Source organism: Musa acuminata, chromosome BXJ2-10 (assembly GCF_036884655.1).
Source record: "Musa acuminata AAA Group cultivar baxijiao chromosome BXJ2-10, Cavendish_Baxijiao_AAA, whole genome shotgun sequence".
NCBI lineage: Eukaryota > Viridiplantae > Streptophyta > Magnoliopsida > Zingiberales > Musaceae > Musa > Musa acuminata.
The window spans coordinates 17,411,554-17,439,362 of NC_088347.1; the positions used below are offsets into that span (position 1 = coordinate 17,411,554).

The following is a 27,809-nucleotide window of genomic DNA, read 5'->3' on the forward strand; positions in this document are numbered from 1 at the left end:
TCAAATCGGTAGATAATCAAATTTTTTATTTTGATTAATTTTTATTTTTTAACTTACTTAATTGGGCTAATGTTTAGCCTAAATCTAGGCTTCCCTATTAAATAAAGTTGATTGGTCTAATTTAAGATTTTATATGAAATAAAAAATATAAATTATAGTCTTTTTTTATAGTTTTCTAATATGGTATATTTTTACATGTGATAAATAAACTTTAATTATTATTTTTGGATATTTATTTAGTTATTCACATGTTAAAGATTATAAAATTATATATTTTTTCACATAAAGGCGTGATTTGCATTTTATTATGATTACCATTATCATATAAGTTTTTATTTATGCATATTATTATTTAATAATTATCATGATTATTATTTTATTATTATTAAATTGTTTCAGCATAAATTATAATCAAAGATACTTAGTGAATATTATTTATAATAACTTATATCCCTAAGTTTTGACTTGTAGCTATCAAATTGACCTAGGATAGTAGACTTATGATATATAAATTATATAATTATTTTATCATTTGTAGGACATTCATATTTTATATTACTATATTAGTCTTGTAGCTACCAAAGACTAATAATTTATAAAATTATATTAAATAATTAGTCTTATAAGGAAGTAATATTCACAATGACACATATTTAAGATATTTAGATAATCTTAAAGGAGAATCTACTTCAAATAATTATATGATTGATAGGATGATACTATTTTGGATACTTTTACAATTTAAAGTTGTATACATAAAGGGTAGTAATACTATTCCATAATAATGTTATCAATCCTCCTTAGATAATCTTAAATAAATACTAGATATGTTAATATTTCACCCAAAGGTAAAATAATGATGATATAAATAGTTTAGAAATTTAAAATATTAATATTATTTTAGATTTTATAGTGGTACTTTCTTCCATACACTCTCATGCTTCTAGTGTTTTAGTACTTTCTGGTTCAAATTATTCAGAATAGTTAAAGCATGTGTAATTCATAATGGGTATATTAGATATTGACTTAGCATTGCTTATTGAAAGACCCATAAACTTGACTTATGAACGTACTGTAGAATAAATTAATGAACTAAATGTTTGAAAAGGATCTAATATGCTTAATTTAATATTTATAAGAATGACGATTGCAAATAACATAAAGATTTCATTACTAACTACATCTAGGGCACATGAATATTTTAGGGCTATTGAAGATAGATTTGAATCTACTGATAGGTTATTGATTAGCACATTAATGAAGGAACTAGATTTAAGATCACATCCTCATGACATGAGTATGAAACTTAAAACATTAAGTATGAATATTGATGAGTCTTTCTTTATGTAGTTTATTCTTAATTCTCTTCCTCATCAATTTGTCCTATTTAAGATTAACTATAATATAAATAAGGATAAGTAGTACTTAAATGAGCTGACTAGTATGTGTGCTCAAGAAAAATTAAGATTAAGGTAGGAAAGTTCTCATAATAATATTATTATTACTCAAGGAGTTAGTAATAAGAAAAGAAGGCTGAAGCATCATATATTAAATAAATTTATCGAGTTTAGAAATGTTAAGCAGACTAATGAAAATAAAGTTGTCATAATAAAATGCTTCTTTTATAGCAAGAAATGATATATAAAAAGAACTGCATTAAACACAAGACTTGGATTGAAAAGAAAGGTATAAACTTGACTTTTGTATATCTCGAATCAAATATTATATATGTTCTTTCTAATACTTGGTGGATTGAGTCTAGTGCTTCAACTCATATTACCAATAATATGCATAGATTTCTTTCAACCTAGAAAATAAAAAAAAAACATAAAATATTTATCATTATAAGAAATTTTCTTAAAACGAAAGTGATATAATTGGGAACTTATCACCTACGCCTAGAGACGAGTCATCTAATTGTTCTTGCTAACACATGTTATATTCCTACTATTTCTAGAAATTTAGTTTCTCTATCTAGAATCGATGAGCTATGATATTATCTTTCTTTTAGTAATAGTAAATTCAATATATTTCATGATTCAATAAAAGTTGGTTTTGGAATTGTGTATTATAGTTTGTATAGAATTAATTTGAATTTTAAGTTTGCAAGATATTGTGACCCTGCAATCAAATGTTGGATTGAAACATAATTTCAATAATAAAAGATTTTCTATATTATCTTTCTTTTAGTAATAATAAAATTAGTATATTTCATGATTAAATAAAAGTTGATTTTGGAATTCTGATGATTTATATAGAATTAATTTGAATTTTGAGTTTACAAGACATTAGTGACCCTACAATGATTCAAATATAATTTCAATAATAAAAGATCTTCTATATTGTGGCATAGACGATTTGAATATATCTCCAAGGAAAAAATTAAAAAATTAGTGAAGGATAATATTCCAGAAGATTTAGACTTCATTGATTTAGATGTTTGCATAGATTGCATTACGGGAAAGCAGACTAAGTATATAAAGAATAAATGTCATAAAAAGTAAAGAACCCATTGAGATTATTCATACTAATATCTGTGACCAATTCTTATTTTATGTTTCCATGGAGAAAGGTATTTCATCATATTTATATATGATCTATCCAGATATAACTATATATAACTAATACATGAAAAGTCTTAGGCCGTCAACACTCTTGAAATGTATCTAAATGAGATCAAGAGACAATTAGATAGAAAAGTTAAAATTATTAAATCTGATAGGATAGTGAATTTTATGATAAATATGATAAATCCGATCAAAAAGTTGGTCCTTTTACTAGATTAATAGAAAAATAAGATATTTGTGCTCAGTATATCTTACCAAGTGTGTCATAGTAAAATAGTATTGTTGAAAGCCAAAATCGTACTCGTATGGATATGATTAGGAGTATAATGAGCTATTCTTTTATACTTAGTCAATGCGGGGTGAAGTTATTAGGATAATTATATATATCTTGAACAAGGTTCTTAATAAGTCAGTTCTATTAACTTCATTTGAGTTATGGACTTATAAAAAATTACACTATGAGACATCTATATATTTGGGGTATCCTATAAAGAAAATAGTCTTCAATTTATATGAAAAAAAAAAAGATCTAAGAACTATCTTTTAATATTTTATTAATCATCTAAAAAAATCTAAGGGATACAAATTTTATTACCCTAATCATAGTATGAGGATAATAAAATCTAGTAATACAAAATTCTTAAAAAATGATGAAATCAGTGAGAGTGAGTGAAAAATCTCGAAGGATCAATTTTGACATAGAGGAGATATATGTTAATTCTCCTTTATCATTTTCTATTTGAGATATTATTATTCCTCAAATCATTGAGAGAATGAGGATAAATAATAAAATAACATTGATGAACCATCACATGATATTAATGTCACCGCTAATGATCCAATAGAATAATCACAATCGACGATTTGATTAGATCTCAAAGAAAAAAGAGACATGACATCCTCTTATCCTCTCATCCTCTCAGATATTATAATTTTTCTCTCATCCTCCCTTGTTTCTAATCTATCAATCATAGGATCACTATGATTGATACGAGAAAGGAGAAGTTGAATCTAGTTCTCTTTGTAGATCGACATCATTATAATTTTTTGATCCGAGGGCGATATCCATATAGATTAGATAAAGATCTTTCTAGATGATAACGAAAGATATATATCATAAATTCGATATATTATTATTTGATTTTAATCATGATATTAAAATTTTTCAATGTAACCGTAGCGGTTTTTTTTTTTAACGTAGAATCACCTTTCTAACCTGCATTCGAAGTAGCAAACATTCAATTAACAATCTTATGGCAGTATTGGGTTGTTCCAGCATGATTAAGTTCTGTGGTTTTGAACCAGTGGGAATAGTCTGGATGGAATTGCATTGGATGCGTTGTACAGCACAACTTATGAGTGGCAAGCAAAGGACATCGATTGACATCTTACCCATTCCTCCGTCTGTCACAAGTGGACTGCTCATTTCCTTTATTATTATTATTTTTTATGAGGACAAACCGATGGTACTGTCTTCAGTAGTGGATGGACAAATGCATTGGTATATTTCATGGACTATCTGGAGTTGAGCACTCGAAAACTAGCAATTATACATTTGAGGCCATCGAATCGGTGTTCTGCTTCGGTCTTGGAAACATATGAACCTATCTGGTTCTCTTTTAGACAGCTTTAGGGATCATTGTTAAACATGAAACCACAGCACAACGAAGGCTGCGATCGTATATAATATTGAGGAGAGATGTATGACAATATATATTTTTCCTCGTTCAGCTTTATTTTCATGTGGCATACATAATATGATGCTTTCATCTTTATTGTCGATCTCATAACAGTTTTGTAAGCTGCCATGCCATTTCTTGTAGTCGTCAGTCGATGTCTAAGCTGACCAAAATGCTGGCAAGTGTTCGCAGGTTGAATTTGGAGGACACTGGTTTACATCAGCAGGTAATGTGATCAAGAAAGAAAAGCTTTTCATTAACATCGGAGAAGGTAAACCTTTTCCTAAGTGATATATTATGATCCTTGATAGTGTTATTTGATGTATTATCATTTTGATTCAAGCTTATCACAACATAGATTTCCCTGTTTTGAGGTAGCTGATACCACCACTAGGAATAATAGAGGGGCGAAAGCACGTCGAGAGAACCGCACCTTCTTATCAGCACTTTTCAGCCGCCCTATCGCCATCCACTTCGTTCACAGTCCTGCAGTAGCTTTCTATAGTGATCTAAGATGCCCATCATCTTCCCATCAGGATTAGTGGAATGGAGAAAGCTGCAATGGTTCCAACGGATTGATAGCAAAGTATAAAAGAAAGGAGCAACAAAATGATTCATGCATGATCCAAACTACATAATGACAACCATGTTTTATGTCATATGAAGCTACTATATTACTGCCATCCATCATCCAGAAGCAAGAGGATCGAACGCTTCGTTTATGGATATCTGTTGTGTCTCCCGATAGATATACCCTCACTTGGTGTACCTAAGAGAAAAGAAGCAAGCCCGTGGCACATCCTTTTACACGCACCACTTATGACATCGAGCCCCCCACCTACATTGTTCATACCATCCTCCTTCAATGGATCCACAACTATCTTCGAACGTCATGCATGAACAGGCTTCGAGAACAAGGCTCCCCGTTGTTCTTCTGGTACTCAGAAACCAAATGACACGCCATCGAGCTCTTCGTCTTCCGTCTTCCACAGCGAACCAGAGCAGCATTCCCACACAGGAGTGGCGGAAGTCAAAGGGGTGCATGCATAACCGCCGGCTTCATCCCTGCGATCCCCAGAGCTTAGTGCAATCTCATCCCACACCTCATCCACGGAGTCAGCATTACCACCGTCACCGTTTCCATTAAGTTGACTCTCCGCAGCGACCTCTGATCGGGTGGGGAGATCATCAGCAGGCGGTGCGGAAGACGTCGCCGAAGGTGAGCAGTTTCTCTTCTCTTCCTGTGCTCTTTTTCTCATATGAGTCCTCCAGTAGTTCTTGATCTCGTTATCAGTGCGGCCGGGGAGCTTCCGTGCGATCCGAGACCACCTGAGAACCTCCATCAAAATAAATCCACATGGAAGAGGCTATAAAATGATTTTTAGCTCTAGTATTCAAGCAGAAACCTATTGCCCCAGCGAGAATGGAGCTCGAGAACGAGGTGCTCTTCTTGGGTGGTCATGCGGCCGCGCTTGAGACTGGGGTGGAGGTAATTAACCCATCTCATCCTGCAGCTCTTTCCTGTTCTATTCAGACCTGCCACAACATCAAGAGACACAGTAAATGAATTGTCACCACTCTCCAATCCATCACCTAACGAATGGTCACCAACCTGAGGCTTGGGCTATGAAATCCCAACGTCGTTCGCCGAGCAAGGCCACAAAGCAAGCCAGTTGCAGGTCCTCCTGCTCCGTCCACGGTCCCCTTCGCAACTCTTCTTTCACCATCACCATTCTCGTCCTTTATGCTTGTCCAATTCCTTCGGGGTGCTATTTATAAGATATCCCAATCTAAGCTTAAGCATTCATGGTGTTCTTCGGCATCACTATCAACACCATCTCTTGAGATGAACTCGAGCTTACCGTAAATAAGATCCACAGGAGCTTTTCCACCATTAGATATCAGAATTCAAGGAGCCGAGTGAAGGTAAGATATGGTGGACCTGACCCATTTCTATCACTCTCCTTTATGTAGGTGATGCATGCACACAACGCGTTTGTCATCGCGAAGGCTGTCGATGCGATGTTGACTTGGTAGCCTAAAATGGTACGGCCTCAAACAGGTCCCTCGTGAACGGAGCACATCACACTTTGTAAACATGGAGACACTGCGCTTCTTATCTCCATCCCTCCATTTTAGCCTTCTTGCTTTTAGTTGCCGATGTGATCGATGGCTTTGAGGAAACACCAGCACAAGGAAGGTCTTGCCCACTTGTTATGGGCGTGGCAGGGTTGCACTTTGTCTTCTTGGTCAGTGGATGGATAATATCTAGTTTCCAGGGCCACCATCATCGAGTGCTGCTTTGGATCCATGGCAATATCCTGCAGATAGACACAAGAAAGGATAGATATACTGAGTGTTTCTGTTGGACTCCACAACTAGTGGGTAGAATAGCTTGTTGCCCTTTTCCCAGATCTGGTGCGGCTTCAGTATCCGGAAAGGATCGGGTGGCATTGCAGTGCCAGGACACGAGAGCTCTCCTTCATGTCTTGATAAGACCAACGGGGCATTTCCTCCTCCTCTCTCTGTGTGGTTGGGCTGGACTTTTGTGCATGATTGGCCCAAGATTGGTGCTGCCACACTGGGCTTAATTTCTGTTTGATGAAATGGCCGCTTACAGCTGTTTGATGAAATGTCTCTTTTTTCTTTTCTTTGCGTCTTTTCACCTGCTCCTGTCTCTTCTTTTTCTTCTTAGCCCATCGCTTTGGCTTCTGAGATGATCCTACGGGAGCCAAAAGCGATACATTTTTGGTGACGTGAAGCCTCTGGTGGTAACTCAAACAACAACAAACAACCCACCAAAATCACATCGTCAAGTCGAACCTTTTCTTCTTTTAGTCATTGAGAACGTAAGGCAGAATGGTGTAGGCAATGCAGCCGAACTGTGCTTGCATATTTTTCCTCAATTGAACCAGTTGCAGGAGTCAAGTCGTCGGACCACATTGGCAGAAGAGTCCAAGATAGAGCTGGAGTTTCTTCGGAAGCAGACGTCGTTTGAAAGAGAGGAGCCACCAGTTTTGTCGATGTTGATTTCGATTCTTCTCTGTTCATCAAGAAAGATAGTTGTAGTTGCCTATGTGGTCCTCGTCACTCACCACCTGCACCATTATTGTTGCAAGATGATTAAGGCACTCCTCTCTATCTTCCTCAACCTTGTACGTGCATGTCTCGAGCTACCACCTTATGAAGCATTTATGCAAACACCTCGTCGGCATTCTGGGCTGCCAGAAGGCGAGCCTACCAGTGCTCAAGAGGCTCATCTGCCGCCGAACACGAAATAGGAAGCAGGGCGAGTCGTCATCTGACACACACGCACGCACACGAGCCAACAAGAATCTAACAAAAGTCAAAATAAGATGCGTCAACTTACGCTGGCAGATGGATTATTTCTACAGTCATCGTGTAAGGCTTTGTGTGAGGAGCGCATGGAGTGGTTTGGCTTTGGCCCAAAGGCTCCGGACTCAACCAAGACTCCACATGTGGTGGCTGCACCGGCACCGCCCAGAGACAACAAATCCTCATTAGATGGCCGCTTCGCTGCTCTCGATCCGTTCGACACCCCACTCATCACCCATGGAAGCTTTGTCTTGTGCATGCCATGGAGACAGCGGCAGCAGCAGCAGCGCCACCACGACTCCCCAACTGCAACATTCTCGCTCCTGCTAACCTTCTTCTCTTCCCCTGTCGCTATGACTAGCCTTGCATGCCTGCCTCGGTCACCCTCCGACACCGTCCACATCTTGTCCCCACCGATCTCCTTTATAAACCTCCTCTCCTCTGGAGATTGAGAACCTGCCTGTCTCCGTGTCTTCTTCCTCCTAATTCAATCGCTTTGGAGTTCGCTGATCTTTTCTGGACCCTGTCGGCTTACCGCTTGAATCGAGTTCTCGGTGGTGGAGGCGTGAACATGGGGCCTGTTCGAGGGTTCAGGAGGAGGAAGAGGGCCGCGAAGGACGCGGCGGCCGCAGGGCAGGAAGGTGGAGACTGGTGGGTTGACTTCTCGAGAAGGATTACGGGTTCCTCTCTTTCTCCCCTCTCCTTCATCTTTATGCTCACTTCTATTTCATGGAATCAGTGGGTTTAGTGGGAGTATGATCACAGTCGATGGCAGTCATGTCTTGTTAGATTGGGTTTCTTGTGTGCTTTTTGGTAATGGCATTTGGGCCTTAATTAGAATCTCGATTCTCTTATAATCATCACTTATGCATCGATATCATCTTGGTTAGAATTAATACAGGTTATCATCTAGTATGCAAAGCTTGATTGGGGATGTTGGATGTTCACCAGATTGTACTTTTATTTCTCGGTGATGTCGACGACTCTTAAGATAAATCATGCATCAAAGCATTCCATGTTGTAATTGGTTGAAGCACATCGATAGTGGTTTCATCTCTTTACTTCGCTTCTCTTAATGATGTTTGGTGCAATCAAATAGGGGATGCCCTTATAGTGTTGTTATTCATGCTTTAATTTCCAGAGATCTTAATGTAGTAAATGATAATGCTCGAAATGACATCTCAAATCTTAGAGGTGAATGTTCATTGTTAACTGATAAAAAAACTGGGAATATCTTAATTTGTTATTTGCGTTGCTACAAAATATAAATTGGATTGTAATGTTTTGAACTTTGTCACTGTCACTCAATTTTACAGATCTGTGGATCATGAAGAATTTGGTTTGGAGTTACTTATATTTATGGACTTGGAGAAATCCTTACAAGTATGAGACCAAGTAACTGTAAATGAAGATAAAAGAGACCCAAACAAAATTTGGTCTAAAGTTCAAGAACGAGTAGTGTACGGAAAAAAAGAAGAAGAAGAAGAAGAAAAATTGTGAATGATCTCTTTTGATAACTTACAATCATGCCACATTATATCAAGAAAAACTAAACTTAGAAGTATAACAATGAAAACAATGTGTATGGGTCTCAATAAATTCACCAAGAAAGTCCTTGAATAGACAGTTGACAAGGGCTTGCAAACACTGGTACCTCGAGGTCACAAACTGGATGCTACGGTCAGAGTATCATGGAGTGTTTATTGTGTGTTGTGCTGTCAACAAGCATCAAGGGGTGGCATTCCTCTAAGTTCCTGAAACATGAAGTTTACAATTAGCAATGGTCGTTACTGAAATCGTAGGCCCTCAAATATAGCAGGAAGATTATTTGAATTAACCTATCGGGCTGTCTGTTTAATAATTAATACTTCAAGGTTTTATGTCATACCACATGGTCTTTTCTGTATCGCCACACACTTTTCATTTCTTTTCAATGCCAACATTACACTCGAATGCAAGAAAATACATAATATTTTCATATTATCAATTTTTTTGTATAAACTTCTAAACATTGAGATAGTACCAGTAACTAAACTCTGACTTCCTTTAGTGATCAATAATTGCATCCTAGTTAGACTGATGAGCACCAAACAAAGACTTTGGCAGTGGATTCTTGATTAAGCAAAATGATGGTAATTTAGTTGATGCATCCATCCGGACATCAATGCATTCTTCACAACAGTCTGATTGAGATGAAGTTCGGGCAGCTTATTTAAGCCTTGTTTCTGAAAAAAATGAAAAAAATACTAATGGAGAACAGTTACCGTAAAAGCTCTGTTGGTTTTTGGTGGATTTTTTATTGTACTCCTTTGTGGAGTTTGTGTTGCATATTAATGGTCCTCTTTCTCTTATAAGTGGAGAGTAAATGGAAAATGAATTCTTAAAGAATGTTTCATGATGCTATAAAAGGTGTTGGTATTATCTTATAGCGACTAGCAACCTAACACGAAGCAACCTAAAATTTTTCTTATGGAAAGGTGATGCCACCCAAACCATGCTCCTCATCCATGAAGCATTTAGAGCCTAAAAGGATTTCATGAAGGTGGTTGGTGAGAATTGAGTTTTTTACTTTTTTTCAATGTCATATCTTTGTCTATATTTGATGTGTTTAACCTGGTCTGTCTAGGATGAACTAAAATATAGTGAAGAGTTGACATACTGAGTGTTCACATTTGCCAAGGGTTGTCTTTCCAATAGAAGTAATCTCTATGGTGACCTGTAGAAGCAGACTAAACCTGTAGATAATCATGGAAAGATGAAATTTTTCAGCAACATATGCTGTTGTTGAAGTAGGAAATTAAACATGCCAGCTTATCGGTGAGAAACATCCATGTGATAAGCAAGATATACATTGAATAATTTAGTTCCACAGGAGACCAATTAGTAAACAGTTGAATGATCTCACATTTTTTTCGATCTAGACATGGATTTTTTCTCCAATTTGCCTAAAATGCTGCATATTTTGTTTTGTTGGAAGATTGCTCAACTGTATTTTCTTGATTCCCTTTTTCTGTCTTTGGGGTAAGGTTGTTTATTTGTCATAAACATTTTAATTGGTAGTTGGTAGTTGACTGATAGCCATATGATCCAGTTGGTTGTTTTCGAAGGTCGTAGGCAGTGAGTCTTGTAGGTGAACTCTAAATATTCCCTATGCAGTATCATTGTACAGCTTCATTAAGGAAATAATTAGTTTTTACTTACCAGAAATAATTCTCATTGTTATGTTCCAGTGATTACTTACTACTCTATATTAGATTCCTCAGACACTGTATATGGCAGTGTCACTTATCTGAAAGTTTCAAGCGAATGAAATTTTTGATATTACAAGCATCCAAAATTTGTCTGATTTCATAAGTACAAGTAGCAAGCATTCTATATTTTTCTTGTTTTATATGTTTCCCTTCCCAGTGAACAGAACCTCCTGTTAATGCATCTGCATATCCCATAGTAATCACAAATCTTGATCACTGGAAACTAGGGTCAAATTCATTTTTTTTTTGGTTTTCAAGCTATTATCTGCACATACAACTCTACAGTTTACTTTTAGAACAGATTGCTAAAGAATAAAAGTTTTAAGAACTGTACTGCAATAAGGAAAATAATAAAGAGTCAATGTCCTACTCGTAAGAGTCTTTATCATTAAACTTACTTCCATCTAGAAATTTGCGATTTACCATTTGCATGCAACTCTTGCTCGTCCTAAAGGGGGAATGAGTCAGATCCTGCAGAAGGTACACATTGCTACTTATGCAACTCTGAAGAGGCAACGTTCCTAGAAATAAATGACCAAATTATTGAGATTACCTTTCAACGATAGATTTCAACATAGATGGGAGTGTCCGTTGCAGAACTTCTGCAGTAGCAAGTAAGATCTATATATTTATTCATATTTCAGATTCAACATATGGGATTAAACTGAAGTAGAGCTTTTGTGTTTCTTCAATTGCACTACAGAACTACTCAGTCCATAAGATTTACTGAACACATGATCCAATTGACATGCTCCAATAAACCAGGCAATCAGACAATTGGGAGTCCCGACCGTTTGTGTGTGTATGTGTGTGTGTGTGTGTGTATATATATATATATATATATATATATCGTCACTGTGAAAAAAGGATAAGTATCCTCATTTATGTTCCTTATTGTTGATACTCCTCTCACTCTAATAAAAATGCCTTTGAACTTTAGTTGTCAAAGGATATAAAATTCAGGTTTATATTTCTATACAAAACATGAATATTTCAGTTGATCGAAAGTTTTGGTATGAGAAATACAAGGAAATAGTTAAATATAATTTGCTAAAGGTCATTTTTTGTCTAAATCTTGTTCTTGGTCTTCATATATCATCCCCATTTCATGATAATGTTCCTTTCCAATGCAATGCATGGACATGTCTGTTGTGATGAATTTATAAGAAGCAGCTTTAGTATTATATAATTCTCATGTGAAAATCATGAAACATTCTTCATGTGTGCTTCCATTCTTGGTGCTCTCAGGACACTTGTCTTTACCTGAAGAACCGAGAAAGTTTGAGTCAGTTTTCAAGATATCAAGGACGACATTCAACTACATATGTGCATTGGTCAGGGATGACATGATGTCAAAAACTTCACATTTAGCTTTTGCAGATGGCAAAATCCTATCTGTAGAAGATCAAGTTGCTGTTGCTCTGAGAAGATTAAGCTCCGGTGAGTCACTCTTGAATATTGGAGTATCATTCGGGGTGAACCAGTCAACTGTCTCCCAGGTGACCTGGCGCTTTGTGGAAGCTATGGAAGAGAGGGGCATCCACCATCTCAAATGGCCGACCACTCAAGAGATGGAAGATATTAAGTGCAAGTTCGAAAAGATCCGAGGGTTTCCAAATTGTTGTGGTGTCATTGGGACTACCCATATTATGATGTGCCTATCTTCAGCGGACACTTCTAATGTTATATGGGTTGATCATGAGAAGAAACACAGCATGTTGTTGCAGGCTATTGTTGACCATCAGATGAGGTTCCGAGATGTAGCCACTGGGTGGCCTGGGAGCATGAATGAGTTATCGGTGTTACGCAGCTCAGGCTTCTTTAAAATGTGCGAAAAGGGTACAAGGCTGGATGGAGAAGAAATGGAGCTGGCTGAAGGTTTTCAAGTGAGAGAGTACATCATTGGAGACTCAGGTTTCCCTCTTCTTCCATGGCTTCTCACTCCCTACCAAGGGAAGGATCTTTCAGATGCCAAAACTGAGTTCAATAAAAGGCTTTCTGCAACCGTGGCGGTGGCACAGAGTGCATTGGCAAAACTGAAAGATATGTGGAAGATCATTGGTGGGGAGATGTGGAGACCCGATAAGCACAGACTGCCAAGAATAATCCTTGTCTGCTGCTTGCTGCACAACATAGTAATAGACTTGGAAGATGAGGTGAGAGATGATGCGCTGTCATCCCACGAGCACGACACGAGTTACAAGCAGCAACTCTGCAACATTGCAGACAATAATGGAGTCATGCTTCGTGATAAGTTGTCCGCATATCTGTCTGGCAGATTGCCACCTTGAAATGAACATTGAACTTCTTTCTTCCTCAATGATTCTATCATTGGATTTGATGGCTAATTGTGTGTTTGCATTGGCTCCCACTTCCAACTGAAACTTGTGGGATGAGCTAGAGTTGCATTCCCGATTTGTAGAGCAACTAGAAGCAGACTGACCTTGATGTTGTAAAAGAGAATGCTGAAAACAAGATCAATTGACAATTGGCAGGGCAGGTCAGTTTTAGCACCATTGCTTGGCAAAACCTGATCTAGTGATACTGTGATACAAAAGGATCAAAAGGTTTGTGGAATCCAAATTTATTGCTTGTTTATGGATTACTTGCAATTTCTGACAGAAGATTTTAAGTTGGAATAAACACTCCCATAAAAAATACTGTGGGTCTAATACTCTTGATTACATTCCTAAACTTTCTGTGGTAGATTCAACTTTTTCTCTGGCAAACCCTTATCTTTCACTTTTTGACTTGATTGATGCCGAATGTGAGTAATTTGTTCATACAATTTTGATCGCTTCTTCTGATTCAATGATTTTTTTTTCTGGCTGGTCTCATCGATGTTGAGTGCAAGAACAAAATTAGCCCAAAAAAGACAAAAAGAAAGAGCAAAGAAAAGAAACTGCAAGCTCTCAAGAAATCTATTCATGCAAAAGGATTCTGCAGAAGCAAGATTTTGGGAGATGCTTTATGTCCATACTTCCATCTTCGCATTCAAATGTCCTGATAAGCATATTCTTTATCAGACAAGTCTTTAACTCCACACTACCTGTCCTTTCCATAATTCTTTATTAGCGTTTCGACAAGTCAACTTGTTCAGTTGCTTTGCTGAGATTGCTATCAAGATTGAGCTACTCTTCCTGCAAGATCAGTTTGTCTTTTGTTCCATGGTGTTTGGTGCTGTCTTTTTCATGTAATGCATAAGACAACCTCACTGAGTTGGGTAAGCATTTGCAGGTGTTTAGTTTGAACTCTTCTGCTGAACTCTGCGCATAGTCTGATAGCAACTGAAACCAAAAACAAATCAATATACAAGTCCAGTAGTGGTGTAGAAAATACTCCTATCATCAATTTTATTTGTTGGTCAACTCAAAGCAAACACTGAAACTTGAAGCAAACCACAAGAAATGATACTATAGTTGTTGTATACATGTGCAAGCAAATCCTTGAATTTAGTGCTTTTAACTTCCCAAGTAGATCGATGTTGCCTTGATACATCAAGAACCATCTTTGATAACTATGCTTAGACATCTTGCAAATCTAACAGCCCACCAGTTTCTTGCTGACTTGCTGCGTCTTCTCCCTGCTTTCGTCCATAGATTCCTAAGTACACACATACGCTGCATGTCATATTAACTGCAAGCCAGAGAAGCTGTGTCTACTCCAGCTGTGCCATCTTCTAGAATCAACCTCCGATGTCCACATTCATGGCATCCCACAAAAGTCTTGTTGCTTCGTGGAGTAGCATATCCCAAACTGGAAATGGAAATAGCTGCACTTGATGTGCTAAACACTCAAGCAATTGGTGATTATTCACTGGCATGAGGATTTGTTTCTTTAAGACTGCGTTACGGAAGGCATGACGATAATATGCAGGGGGATGTATTAGATAATGGATCGTCAATCATACATCGAAGTCAACCCATCCAGAAATGGAAGAAGAAGAAGAAGAAGAAGAAGAAGAAGAAGAAGAAGCAGCAGCATTGACTACGTCTTCCAGCTAAAAGTCAGAACCTGTGAGGCCATCGTTGTCATGTTTCTTTCTTGAAGAACAATAATAATAGCACCAATAATGTCGTCACGTTGCACGGATTGAGCCTAAGATATGAAATGTGAAGAACACACACATGCTGATCTTTGAAGCCCACTGCTGTCTTTTTGGGCAGTTGGCACGAAACCATGATGAAGCTAAAGTAGTGATAACCTTTAATAAAGGTCGCCGCATTCTGCTGACACTTAGTCGGCATTCTAGAACAGATGGGAATTGACCAAATTGACAGGTGCTCAGTTCCATTCTCCACCACGAAAACTGTGTACTCGTCATGCTTCATCCAGAACAACTGACTGATGTGGAGTCACACGAAAGCATGTAGAAAAACCAGGCGATGGTGATGCTCTCCACACCTTATCAACAAAGCTTTTAGTGTGTCTTCTGATCCTCTACTACCCACCTGTTTGGCACTCATCAGTGAGTGACTTGCGAGAAGGAATAATGGCATGTACACAGCAACATCCCTGTGCAGGTCTGCTGCTGACTTGTTCTGATCACTACTGGGTTTTGTTGCAGAGGATAAGAACAGAACTTGGTTGGATCTGTGTCAGTCTCTAGAACAGGAAGACCAGACTAATTTTTCTAAGACGGAGCAGCCAATCCCATCATCGTCATCTCTGGCTGCCATTTACGTGTCAAGAAGGTTACCCAAAGTCTAGCTTATCTAAGCAACCAAGAAACAGCTCGCTTCACGTACCTATCACCAATCAAACACCTATAAGTATCAGCCTCCGGTATCTCCTGATCTCATCCATTTGCTTCATTCCTTGCTCGGAAACAGCTTCCTACATGGATGTCTTCAAGGACACGAAGAGATATAGACTGGGAGGAGGAGGAGGAGGAGGAGAGCAGATCGATAGCGTCAACATGGCCAATGTGCTGATGCTTCTATCTCAAGGAGGAGGAGGAAGTGGTGGCGGGGCGGAAAAGAGAGATCACTCGGGGCGGGTGTTCGAGTGCAAGACATGCAACCGGCAGTTCCCATCCTTCCAAGCGCTGGGAGGCCACCGAGCGAGCCACAAGAAGCCGAGGCTGGGCGGCGACGGCCATGGCCAGGCGCAGGGCGGGGCTGCCAAGCCGAGGGTCCACGAGTGCTCCATCTGCGGGCTCGAGTTCGCCATCGGACAGGCCTTGGGTGGTCATATGAGGCGGCACAGGACCACGGCCGAAGGATTCGGGCATGGCCTCACGGAGAAGCCGCCGGGCGACCGCAGAGGGACGCTATTGGACCTGAACCTACCGCCTTTGGAGACTGATCTTAAGCTTGGTTTAGGATTGGAGATCGTAGATAAGATTCCAATGGTGGGTTGTGGACATTGATCGATCAGGCTTGGTTCTTCTTTTTTGCTCTTCCTCTTCAATTTGCGACTTAGTTAGTATGCAACAAACACTTGGCACAAACTACGTTCACATTCTATTTATGTTAGGGCAGATTCTTGAGAGAGAGAGGACACACGCACAGGACTATGTACAGAATCACACCATGGTATTAATACATTTTGTTTTTTTTTTTGAGTTCTCATCTCGTCGGAAATATTTCTTCTCTCTTGTTTGCATGGATCCAATAATATTAATACCTGTGCTCTTCTCATCAAAGCCCAAAACCTTAAGGAACTCAGCAGACAACACATTACTAACGCGGTTAGTCAAAACCCAAGAAGGTTGTTTCTGCCTGCTAAGGATTCGTTCTTCCATGGCAATATTAATCTTCTCTTCCACTGCCTTCATCTCATTTATCCAGCAGTTTCCTTCAACGATATGGAGGCATCCACTGCCTTCATCTCATTTATCCTGCAGTTTCCTTCCACTAGACCCCTCAGGAGACATGGAGGCATCCTATCTGCGATCCATGAGATAGCACTACTAGTTACAGAGGTAGGGCATAGTTTTTACCATTAAAAACATTTGTTCTTTCTGGCTGTCCATGACTACCGGAAGCTATAAGGATGAAGGCTCTCAGAGTCCTCACCCCCATGTTCATATATCAGTAAATCTTTATGATCTGTGGAAGGAAGGCCTCTTGAAGACAAAAATAATAATAATAATAACTTTAAGAAACTACAAATCTTTTCAGAGTCTCATCCGGAAAAGATTGTGAATTCTGAATTTTCTTTTAGAGTTTCATTGAGAAGAATATTTTAAAACTGGGAAAATTCACGTCATTGATGTTCTATATTGATTATTTGTCCTTTTTTCTTTCCTTGTTATTTATTTTTTGTTTGGTTTTCTATAAGATGTGTTTTCAAATATAATACAAAAGGATTTTGGAATATTGGATTTAAGACTCATATAAAATCATTCACAGAGGACAAAACACCTTATTTTCAAGAACACGCTTTAAAGCAAATATATTTTAGTTCAAAGATTATCATGTATTTTTTTTCCTTTGAGAAAAAGATATTTTATGATCTTTGTTATTTCCTTTGAGGATTATTCTTGTTTTCTTTGGATCTTGTATTCCACTATGGTCTCTGTCTTCTACTGTGCCTTGTTTTTTGCAGCCTCAAGTCTTATATCTACAATAAATAAATAATAAGTTCTCTTCGTCTTGTATTTAATAAAATTAGTGAATAAATAACAACAATGTTTCCCCGCAAGTAAAGGGAACACAAAGTAGTCGATTACATGTGGTGTTCATTCAAAAGGGCATAATGACGAAGAGGCACACTTTTTATTTACCCAAATGTGGATTATATACAAAGATCAACTTAAAACCAATTTTGATGGAAACAAATTTGATCTCCATGTGGTAGCAAAAGTCAACTCAATCACCACTATGCAACTGTCTTAAGAAAATGTCCATATGGTCAACCGACTAGAAAAACGACAATCAATCAACTGTATTCAACTGTCCATGTAGTTTACCAATATATGATGGAGCCAACACTTGGATGGAAAGAAATGAAAGGAAATGTATCTACATCCAAAAATAATGATGATAGTCAATGAATCACAACACAACATCTAAAGCAACAACCGAATAACATTTAGAAATCTCCATTATAGCAAGCTATATATATATATATATATATATATATATATATATAATATATCTAAACCATGAGAGATCCAATATATACATAAAGGAAGACAAAATCTGGCACGTTGATGTGACAGAAAGATGGTAAAGCATTCAATCCAACACTGATTTCAAAAAGACAATAGAATAGGAATCGCAAGTTCGCAATCCCAAAGCGAGAAAGAATTGTCGGATTAGTTCACCCGTCTAAGACCCAATGTCAGCGAAAATTATAAGGATTAAAATCACAAGCACGCGCCGTGTCTCCATTATAATCATAGCATCACTACCTATGACAAGCAAATTAGTTACGACTACTACACCCAAACCATCCCACACAACCCCCATCATTCTCTCAAGATCCACAGCATGCTGATCTTGATGCTGCAGTACCCTCAGCAGCTGCCTGATCTGGTTTGTTAATCTTGATTGTCCGATCCTGCAGCCAAACAACTAATTAAGCTCTATGATGAGGGTACTCTGCTATTTTAACATCAAAAGAAAATCTTTCTACCTCAGGTTTGTTATCGGTTTCTGCAAGTCTTTGCTTGATATCTCTAGCTATCGAAAAGAAGACCTGTTCCACATTTAGATTTGTCTTTGCACTCTGCAGCATTAGAACAAAGTTATTATAAAGTATGAATTACCATGAAATTATAAAAGTAAAAAGATACCCAACACTTTAATACTTACAGTTTCAAAGAACTTAATTCCATACTCATCAGCAAGTGCTTGTCCCTTTGCAGTTGGCACAGCCTGTATTATCACAGTTTAAACACCATGTTAGCAGAAGAGAAAAGACAAACCGAGGGAAAAAAGTAAAGAAACCAGCTAAAATGGACAATGGGAACATACTCTTTTGCTCTCATCCATGTCAGCCTTGTTGCCCACAAGAATCTTGTTGACATTATCAGATGCATGTTGTTCGATGTTGCGAATCCAATTCCTTATGTCTGTATGTCATAAAAACCATGCACCATGGAACTCACAAGGCAAAAATGTAAACACTAAGCTATAAAAACAAAAGTGTAAAAAGTGATTACTGTTAAAAGATGACTCATCAGTGACATCATAAACAAGCAAGATACCCATGGCACCTCGATAGTAAGCTGCAACAAAAGAAAATAGGATTTGTTAGATCAGCAAAGCTTCTGGAAAAGCCAACCTATATCAAGATTCACCCTGTAAAAATACCAATTGCATAAAGAGGAAAAAAGAAACTACCAGTTGTTATAGTTCGAAAGCGCTCCTGACCAGCCGTATCCCAAATTTGCAGTTTAATCCGCTTGCCATCTAGCTCAATTGTCCTTATCTTAAAATCAATACTGTGTAAAGACAAGGATATTGCAATCAGAACTACAAAGTTGTGGATATTGGGCAATAACAACAGGATGAGAAGTTCAAAAGGAGAGAAAAAGGTAACTGTCGGTGCTTGAAACATAACTCACCCGATGGTAGTAATGAAGCTTGTAGTGAAGGAACCATCAGAAAACCGCAAAAGGAGGCAACTCTTACCGACACCTATAGAAGAATGTTGATACCAAAGCATGGAAACCTCGTAAACATCAGAAAAAATCAAACATAATTTTCTTTATATTTCTCAGCGCCATTCATAAAAGTTCTTGTAAAAGGAAGAGATATTTTGAAAATCTTATCATATTAGAAGTGCCAATCGCTACAACTCTAAGCTTATATGCCGAGAGAAGTCTTTGTTGTCCACTTGAACCCAAACATATATCTTCAGTTGCATAAACAAATGACCCGAGCTTCCTATCTGCAGGCACTTATCCAGGCACAGCTTTAATGGTGATATAGCATTAGTGCCTGCCATTAAACAACCAGATGGACAAGCAAGAAGCTAATGTTCATGTTGGTTTTGGTTAACATCAGACAAGTACAATTGATCCCTAAAAAATTACAACATAACTTACTAAATTTAAGGCTCATCGAATCCATTACCTCTCTCAACACCAACAATGTGTATTAACTAAATTCACCACAAGGACACATTTTAAGTCTCCGTTGGGCATACCGAAACTTCCAGAAACAATTATACCTCATTGCAATCATGATAAGTATTATTCCTAATTCTTCATAGGAGTAAGCATTTCTGGCTCCATCTTTGTAAATTTACACATGCATCACATCTTCTTAACTCTGCAATCTTAATTTTTTAAATAAATTATTTCCAAAATATCCAACATTCTGGACTATGCAGCTTTATAACTGCCTGATAGAATTTTCCTTTAAATTAATAAGTACTCAAATATCACAAAATACTTTAGAATACAATCTCCCCTTTAACCATCATATTTTAACTACAGAAGCAATACCTTTATCAATCGTCTCTCTATGTTGAAAAAAATAGATCCAACTATGTTCAAAGCATCTACTTAAGGAGGCTTCAAAATTTTGCTGCTTAAATTGTATAAATTTTACATATTTCTCCTAGTTCCATCCCTTAGAGGCATATAAAATTTTGCATGGCAAGCAGCATACTTAATAACATAACATAGTGTTTAGAGCAGATTCCATGCATTTCACAAGTATATAATCTTTTAAACAAGAGAAAGATTGTAACAACAGAGACCATGGTTAACTCTCATCTTTAACCCATTACACAATGTCTTTAAAAAATTTACCATTTTGGATCCAAATTTACTCTCTTTAAGTAATTAAAATGAAGGATACAGCAGTAGTATAAAGTATCTGTCAAGTCTCATCAATCAGCATATGGCTTATAAAAGGTTCCAGACACAGCCCCCCATACATCGTTTATGAGCACCCAAATTTCCATCATTACCCCATGCATCTTTCATGAGCACCCAAGTCTCAATCATTCAAGGTCCTAGTACCGTACCAACATATTGAGCATATCCTTACCAACCAAGAAATGAAAAGATTCTCATGGCTCCAACGAAAAGTTATCTGTAATCTAGTGGATCAGAGAACTCATCGAATTCCAAGCTTAGGAGCACAAAAAACATAACATCCATGGTTACAAGGTACCAGAGATGAGAAACTACTCCAGGTGTGTTGACATAACCTTTCAGTATGCTCGATAACATACAAGTCACATGCAAATATAGATAGATCAACTTAATCCCCTTTCCTGTCAGCTTAACCTGGATCACATAAAAGAGTGTGCCAGCTAGACAATGATCATGATGACAAAGCATCCTTCCAGAGAAAGAAAAGGCAAAAAAAGAGATTTTTTTCCTAAAGAAATAACAAGACAAAAGTGAACACATTGGAACGCTGGATGAAGCATCAAATGGTTGGTTTCGGATGTCATGCCACAAGAAACCCAGTGCCCCGTCCAAAAGTATAAGATCTAACTAGATCTAGCACCCCTATTGTGCGCAACACAGCCAAACGGGATCCCCAGGTAAAAGAAATGTTTGTCTCAAACAGATATCAATCTGTAAACCACTCTTAGATCTTCCAAAATCCACGATTTCATGCCGATCCATCCCAGCCATACCGGAACACCAATCCAACATTCCACAAATCAAAATTGCGATAAAGGAATCACATCAAAACGGGGAAAGCAAAAAAAGGCCTAAAATCTCATTACCACATGCATCGGAATGAGAGATGGAGAGAACCCTACCGCTGTCGCCGATCAGGAGAAGCTTGATGAGGTAATCGTAATCAGCCCGTGCCCTAGCAGGTGGAGCAGCCATTGCGATCTTGATTCCTTAATCCTACGCCACGGCCAAGGATCCCCTCCCTCCCTTCCTCCCTGAGTAAATGGATCAAAATGCAACCGATCAAGACAAATAGAGATCCACGAAACCAAATGGGAAGCAAAGATAGGAAAAGAGAAAACGAGAGGGCAGAAAGAGGAGAAGAGCTCACGAGGTTCCTCGATTGGAAGAGGAAGAAGAAGGCTCTGAGGTCTCACGAGATGGAGAGATCGAAAAGGGCAGATTTGGAGGCGAAGAGGGATCTCTCTCTGTGGCCGTGGGTTCGGCCGTCGAGATCGGAGAGAGAGGAGGAAATAGTAGCGAGTGACCAACACACCACGTTATTTATCTTTTTCGTTTTTCTTTCTCGGAGAAACGTGGGGCCCCAACGACCATACCCACGACCGTGTCCAAACACATAGAAGGTGCGGCAGCGCGTAACCTGAGACGGGTACGGGAATATTTTCAATTATTCGTTAGAATTGCGCATGGCAAAGGATTTATAATGTCATATTGGTAGGATAAATATCGGGTCGGATTCGGATCTTGAGGATCCAAAACGATGATACATATTATATTATAAATATCGAATGGTTGGAACGGGCTCTTCTTTATCGGATGCTTTCCCTGTTGGATTTTGGTCATTCCGGATCCTATCACCGAAGGGAGACCACATGAATAGCCGACCTGACTTGACTCCTTCCCAGGCGCTGACAATGTACCTGTTAAAGGCGGAGGTCAAAATGTTGAAATATCAAATGCCGCGGATTGAGCTTTCAATCGATTTTGAATGCTTCTAATTGGGAAATGTTCCTCCTCGGTAGTATTTTCCATTCCCTGTTGCATTGATTGGTTCAAACACATGACAAATTAGATAGCGTGTCATCGGCGATGATTGGATTCATCCGAGTTCAACTTAGAAAGAAAAAGTATACTTCCACAGTCAAATTTAAGCCCAAGTTTGGGTATTGTTTTCCGGCCATTTCGATCAGTCATCCAATGTTTTCTGTATCACATAGTACATGGATGACTAGACTGCATTATCAAACAACACACAATTCAACATTCGTGTTTTGACAGACAAAAACTAGAATAGATTTCACGAATCCAGAGTAATCATAAGGAACAGAACTTCAAATAAAAACATCTCTAGTTGATTTTAAGTCTAATACAAATCATATAAAAAAGGATAGCAAAAATGCTCCAATTATCCACTTCAAAAATTCCGACAGAACCACGGCACGGCAACTCTCAATCCTCCAATAGAGATAGATCATCTGGTCTAGTAAAAGAATCCAAGTACTTTACCACCTACATTCTTCCTCCTGGCTTCTTCATGATCCATGATACCGGCAGAGGTAGTCAAAACAATGTAACCAAACTGTCCATTTAACATAACAAACAATTATTACCACAAGCTTCGAGAGCAAAAAATTACAGCAAATTTTACTTTGGCCAGGTACAAGAACACCATAGTAATTTCAAATCCTATAAGCAAGGATTACAGTGTTAATTACAAAGAAGTAAAAGCAACATACCTGACGAGATGGAAGTAGCCTGGCAGTCCACGGCTCAATTTCTTTAACACCCACATCAAAGCGAGGACTAATAACACCACATTTGTTCAGCCTCCCATTCAGTTCTACCACTATCTTACCAGCTCGGTGGTCATCTACGTATTCAAACTCCCCGATGTAGCCTACAGAATTTGTAGTTATCATCAAAATGTAATACTTCAATGCCACAAAAGCAAAATAAAATTGCAGGACTAACCATGCTTCTGCATAACAAGTAGAAACTTGATTATCACTTTTGATGATGGTCTTATCATGACCTGCCGCTTCCCACGCTTCTCAGCATTATACATGCTCTTCAAAGCATCATTCAAGACACTGACTCTCACCATTTTTTAGACAGCCTTCCAGAAATGTCCACTCATATTAGGCAATAAATAATATACATTAAACATATGCCTGATGATCATGGTTAGAGTACTAACATCAGCGGGAAAAATTTTAGTACAGATGTATTTGCCCATAATAGATCATCACTATTATCATTAGCTAATAATTAACAATGAGATAATCAAATTCAAATAAAGGTGAATTCCTCAGACTTAGCATCCTTGGAGTAGTAAGAAGTAATATCCACTCGATAAACACTGAACCTTGAGGTAGAGAAAATAATAAAAGAAACAAAATATCATATCATTCTATATTAGAAATTAATATAGATTAGATCAGTTCCTAACAACTTAAGCTTTTGGATTTGCGACAACCTAAGAAAAATTATTACACTTGGGGTTTGTGATAACCCAAAAAATAATAATTATCATGATATCCGAACAGATTGAGAGTTCAAATTCTATATTTCTCTCTTTAATTTGTTTGATATTTAATTAATATTTTTTGTAAAATATTTCTCCCGATCACTTGGTTCAGTTTCACGTTAGAGGGAATGGTAGAATTTAATATGGATTAGTCCTATACCAACAGCTTACGTTTTTTGGGATTTCTATTAATCCAATTCAAAATATTTATCATACTAATACGTTATTTAACTATCTTGGTAACACAGAAGATGGATACAACAACAAGTAGGAAACAATCGAGTGGATAATGGCTTGTATGCCTAACACAATGTTCCCCATTATGATTGCTAGGTTCAGTAAGACGTGAGTATTACTTAAACAAAGAACGATGGCGATTCTCTCAACTTTACTGCAACTTGCAATGATAAAACTTGAAATTTTCAAGCAAAGCAAAGTGCGTCTTCAATGAGATTCAATGATGAGCTCTCTAGCGAAAGAACAATAGACCAAAACAGAGATAATCAAACTGGCGGAGTCGTCCCAGATCTACGAAAGAAATATATTGGTAGTGCATCTATTCCTAGAATCAAAGAAGAGAAGCGGAGAGGAAAAGACGAGAAGTCAAAGAGATCGCACCTTTGTGAGGATCGACTACGGCGGCGGTGAGAAAGGACGCCGCGCAAACCCTAACACACAGCTCTCGGCACCGATCGAGAGAGCAGCGGAGTCGGCAGCGTTAAGAATACTGATCGTCAAGTGCCGTCTCATTGCTTCTGACCGTTAGATCTTCATCTAACGGCAGACACGAAGCATATGATCTCGCTCGGTTTCGCAAGTAATCGGAGATTTACGAGTGCTTAATGGGCTGTATTTGGGCTTAATCCGCTAGACAACAAAAACAGCGGGGCCCATGAACATGTGAAAATGCTTGAATTATTTCATTTGCTCTTACTTTTTGATCAAATTTTAAAAAAATCTTAAATTTTATTATTTCTCACATAGGTCATTTTTGTTTCATCCCCATAAAACATCCTTTCTGAATCATCTTTACTGTTTTGCCTTTAGTCTCGCCCAATCTCCACTCGGTGCAATTCCCCATCACCCTCTCCACCTCCACCTCCATCTCCACCACAACCTCCGTTACCCTAGATTTCGTCATTTTAATGGGAGAAGTCTACGAGCAAGAGACCAGAGGAAAAATATTAAAAAAAAATTGATAGAACCTCATGGGATATGGGATAGATCCTTAGTGTCTCAAGTTTAAGGATTAGATATACCACTAGGATAATAAAATTATTGTCTGACAACTCATTCTCCAATGAGCATCTACACGGTATCCATAGTGTCCCCACACGAACAACTATAAGACTAGTTGCTTCTATCATATGGATGGGTATACAGTAGTACACCAGTCTATCCGATTATCTCGATATTCCTCTCGAGTAACCTATGATCGAATTATTTAGAGTATGTGTTTAATAAAGATAAATCGATCTTATTATTGTGATCTCATCATGATTTAATTTTCATTGCACAAATTTATGGACATCATAATATATACAACGGGCAATATAAAGTGAGAAAAATATTAAATAAATAATAAGAAAAAAGAGTGCATAGTGTATCACTCGTGTCATCACTCATGTGAGTAGCTTACAAGGCACCTATGACTATAATATCTACATCATATATATATATATATATATATATATATATATATATATATATATATATATATATATATATATATATATATATATATATATATATATATATATATATATATATATATATATATATATACATCACATGAGCAAACACACCAAATGATCATAGACTACAACCTAATATGAAGCCCGGGCCAATGGGCCCAATCACTCACATCATAATCTATGCATCGGTGCATCTCCATGCTCTGTAATCATCCATCTCGTCCTCATCGGTTTTATTGGCATCTCATTGCATCTCGATATATCACGATCGTCTGTCTTGGCCTTGTGGGTCATATTATCACATCTACGCTCTCGTCGCATCTTCTCGTACGATTATAACATAATCACAAGCATGTATGCCCGATAATAAATGAGAAAAATGGAGGCTCATGGGCCTCAATAATAATAATAATTACATCATATACACACATACATCATATCATATGGTCCATGATCATCCGTCCATATCATACATCACATGTATACATCATCACGTAGAACTACTAAGAAATAATAATAATTAATTAAATTATTTAATTAATAATTTGATAGAATTTTTGTGGTACCCTACCCTAGGGAGCCCCATGCGGCTAGGAAATCCTAGTTGCCAAGGTTACCCTTACAGCCAAGAATCCCTAGCCACAGGATAGCCTTGGGTGACCAGGAATCCCTAGCCCCTAAGGACCCTTCTGCAGCTAAGAAGCCTTGGTCGTTAGCTTGCTCCATGCGACTAGGAATCCTTGGTCGTAGGGTCTCCTAGGCGGTGTTTCCTAGCCACTACGGGTTCCCCATGTAGCTAGGACTCCTAGCTACATGGGGTTTCTTTGCCATGGCCGAGAGCAACATGGTTGCTCTTAGTTTGTTATAGATAGCCAAGCCGAGAACCTCTTCTAGGGCTCTCGACAAGGCTACAAGTAGCCTTTGGCTGACCTATAGGGTAGCAAAACTTACTACCCTTTCTCCCTCTTTTGTGTCAACAATTTTGATGTCAAAATGCCTCTCTAAAACACTTTTTAATAGAGAAAAATGGTGCTCTCCAAATCTAAAAGATATGACAAAAATCATAGCAATCATGTATAAAACTATTCTACATAATTCATCAACACACGCAGTTTAAAAACCAATCGTCACACAAATCAATCTAGCTTTGATACCACTATTAGGAAATCTGATCAGAGCATCACATGTATAGCATAAGAATAGAAAACAAAAATCATAGATTTCCTAGAAAAAATATATTGTCGACGTGCAAAGATTGGTGCGTAAAACATGAAAACCACGTGTATCAAGGGAGATCGTACATCCCTAAAAATATCTCATATCTATAGGAGTGGATGAAGGCAGTCAACTACCTTTTCTTTAGTTATGATCCACATGGTAGATGTAGTCGAGATGCTCTTCAAATTGCTGCACGATCTTCCTCTCCATGGGCACCCTATGATTAAGAAGGGGCTTGTTAGGATCGAGAGCACTAAGAGGGGGGGGTGAATTAGTGCAACGGAAATCTTTTAGTGATTAAAAATGAAAGCTGCGTTCGTTCGATAAAAACTATTTTGATGCAAAAGCCGATTCTAAGATTACTTATGATTAAGTGCAGTTTACGTCTAAACACAGTTTGCGTCTAAGCGCAGTTTACGTCTAAATGCAGTTTGCGTCTAAGCGCAGTTTACGCAGTTTGCGTCTAAATGCAGTTTGCGTCTAAATGCAGATTGCGTCTAAGCGCAGTTTGCATCTAAGCGCAGTTTGCGTCTAAGCTCAGATTGCGTCTAAGCGTAGTTTGCGTCTAAGCGCAGATTGCGTCTAAGCGCAGTTTGCAGTTATAAATGGAATCAAAACGTAAACGTAAACTGCAAAGAAACTCGTTCGTAAAAGCGCAGAAGACAGTTTGTAGTTATAAATAGAATCAAAACGTAAATGTAAACTGCAATGTAAAGATCGTACGAAACACCGATTTACGTCTGAATGCATATTCGGAAAGATCAAAACTTAGAAACTTGTTCGTAAAAGCGCAGAGTGCAGTAGCTATGTAGGAGGTTTGCAGTAATGATAAAGTGCTCAAAATAAAAGCAAACCAGAGATTTAGAGTGGTTCAGTCAGTCTTGACCTACTCCACTTTTGGCTTCCTCCACCGACGAGGTCACCGACGTCAACTAGAGACCTTCATTCAATAGGCGAAGGCCAACTGTCCTTTTAC

General features: G+C 37.9%; 5 protein-coding genes across 7 annotated transcripts; 2 read left to right on the forward strand and 3 right to left on the reverse strand.

Annotated features, from left to right (window-relative positions):
- Positions 1-4,928: 4,928 nt before the first annotated feature.
- On the reverse strand, positions 4,929-6,954 carry LOC103999925 (myb-related protein MYBAS2-like). Its single transcript, XM_065127828.1, has 3 exons — positions 5,859-6,954; positions 5,653-5,782; positions 4,929-5,575 (listed from the first exon to the last, which is right to left on the reverse strand). The coding sequence occupies exons 1-3, from the start codon at positions 5,977-5,979 to the stop codon at positions 5,188-5,190; spliced, it is 639 nt and encodes a 212-aa protein (XP_064983900.1). The 5' UTR covers positions 5,980-6,954; the 3' UTR covers positions 4,929-5,187.
- Positions 6,955-7,653: 699 nt separating this feature from the next.
- On the forward strand, positions 7,654-13,349 carry LOC103999907 (protein ALP1-like). The gene is made up of 2 exons (XM_009421808.3): positions 7,654-8,262; positions 12,082-13,349. Exons 1-2 carry the CDS (start codon positions 7,950-7,952, stop codon positions 13,122-13,124), a joined length of 1,356 nt encoding a protein of 451 aa, XP_009420083.2. The 5' UTR covers positions 7,654-7,949; the 3' UTR covers positions 13,125-13,349.
- Positions 13,350-15,629: 2,280 nt separating this feature from the next.
- On the forward strand, positions 15,630-16,399 carry LOC103999908 (zinc finger protein ZAT12). Its single transcript, XM_009421810.3, has one exon. It carries the CDS (start codon positions 15,674-15,676, stop codon positions 16,202-16,204), a length of 531 nt encoding a protein of 176 aa, XP_009420085.2. The 5' UTR covers positions 15,630-15,673; the 3' UTR covers positions 16,205-16,399.
- A 1,596-nt stretch (positions 16,400-17,995) lies between these two features.
- On the reverse strand, positions 17,996-21,923 carry LOC135624335 (ras-related protein RABE1c-like). Of its 3 annotated transcripts, XM_065127829.1 has the most exons (10): positions 21,765-21,923; positions 21,517-21,648; positions 19,559-19,677; positions 19,352-19,461; positions 19,128-19,228; positions 18,947-19,012; positions 18,759-18,856; positions 18,597-18,659; positions 18,418-18,510; positions 17,996-18,342 (listed from the first exon to the last, which is right to left on the reverse strand). In XM_065127829.1, exons 2-10 carry the CDS (start codon positions 21,587-21,589, stop codon positions 18,259-18,261), a joined length of 807 nt encoding a protein of 268 aa, XP_064983901.1. In that variant the 5' UTR covers positions 21,590-21,648; positions 21,765-21,923; the 3' UTR covers positions 17,996-18,258. The 3 variants fall into 3 exon arrangements, with proteins under 3 accessions (XP_064983901.1, XP_064983902.1, XP_064983904.1); XM_065127830.1 differs by lacking the exon at positions 19,559-19,677 and having other exon boundaries at positions 19,352-19,424; XM_065127832.1 differs by lacking the exon at positions 21,765-21,923 and having other exon boundaries at positions 19,559-19,727.
- A 766-nt stretch (positions 21,924-22,689) lies between these two features.
- Positions 22,690-24,692, reverse strand: LOC135625848 (small ribosomal subunit protein uS8). Its single transcript, XM_065130952.1, has 4 exons — positions 24,540-24,692; positions 23,366-23,510; positions 23,131-23,291; positions 22,690-22,973 (listed from the first exon to the last, which is right to left on the reverse strand). The coding sequence occupies exons 2-4, from the start codon at positions 23,496-23,498 to the stop codon at positions 22,875-22,877; spliced, it is 393 nt and encodes a 130-aa protein (XP_064987024.1). The 5' UTR covers positions 23,499-23,510; positions 24,540-24,692; the 3' UTR covers positions 22,690-22,874.
- Positions 24,693-27,809: the final 3,117 nt, after the last annotated feature.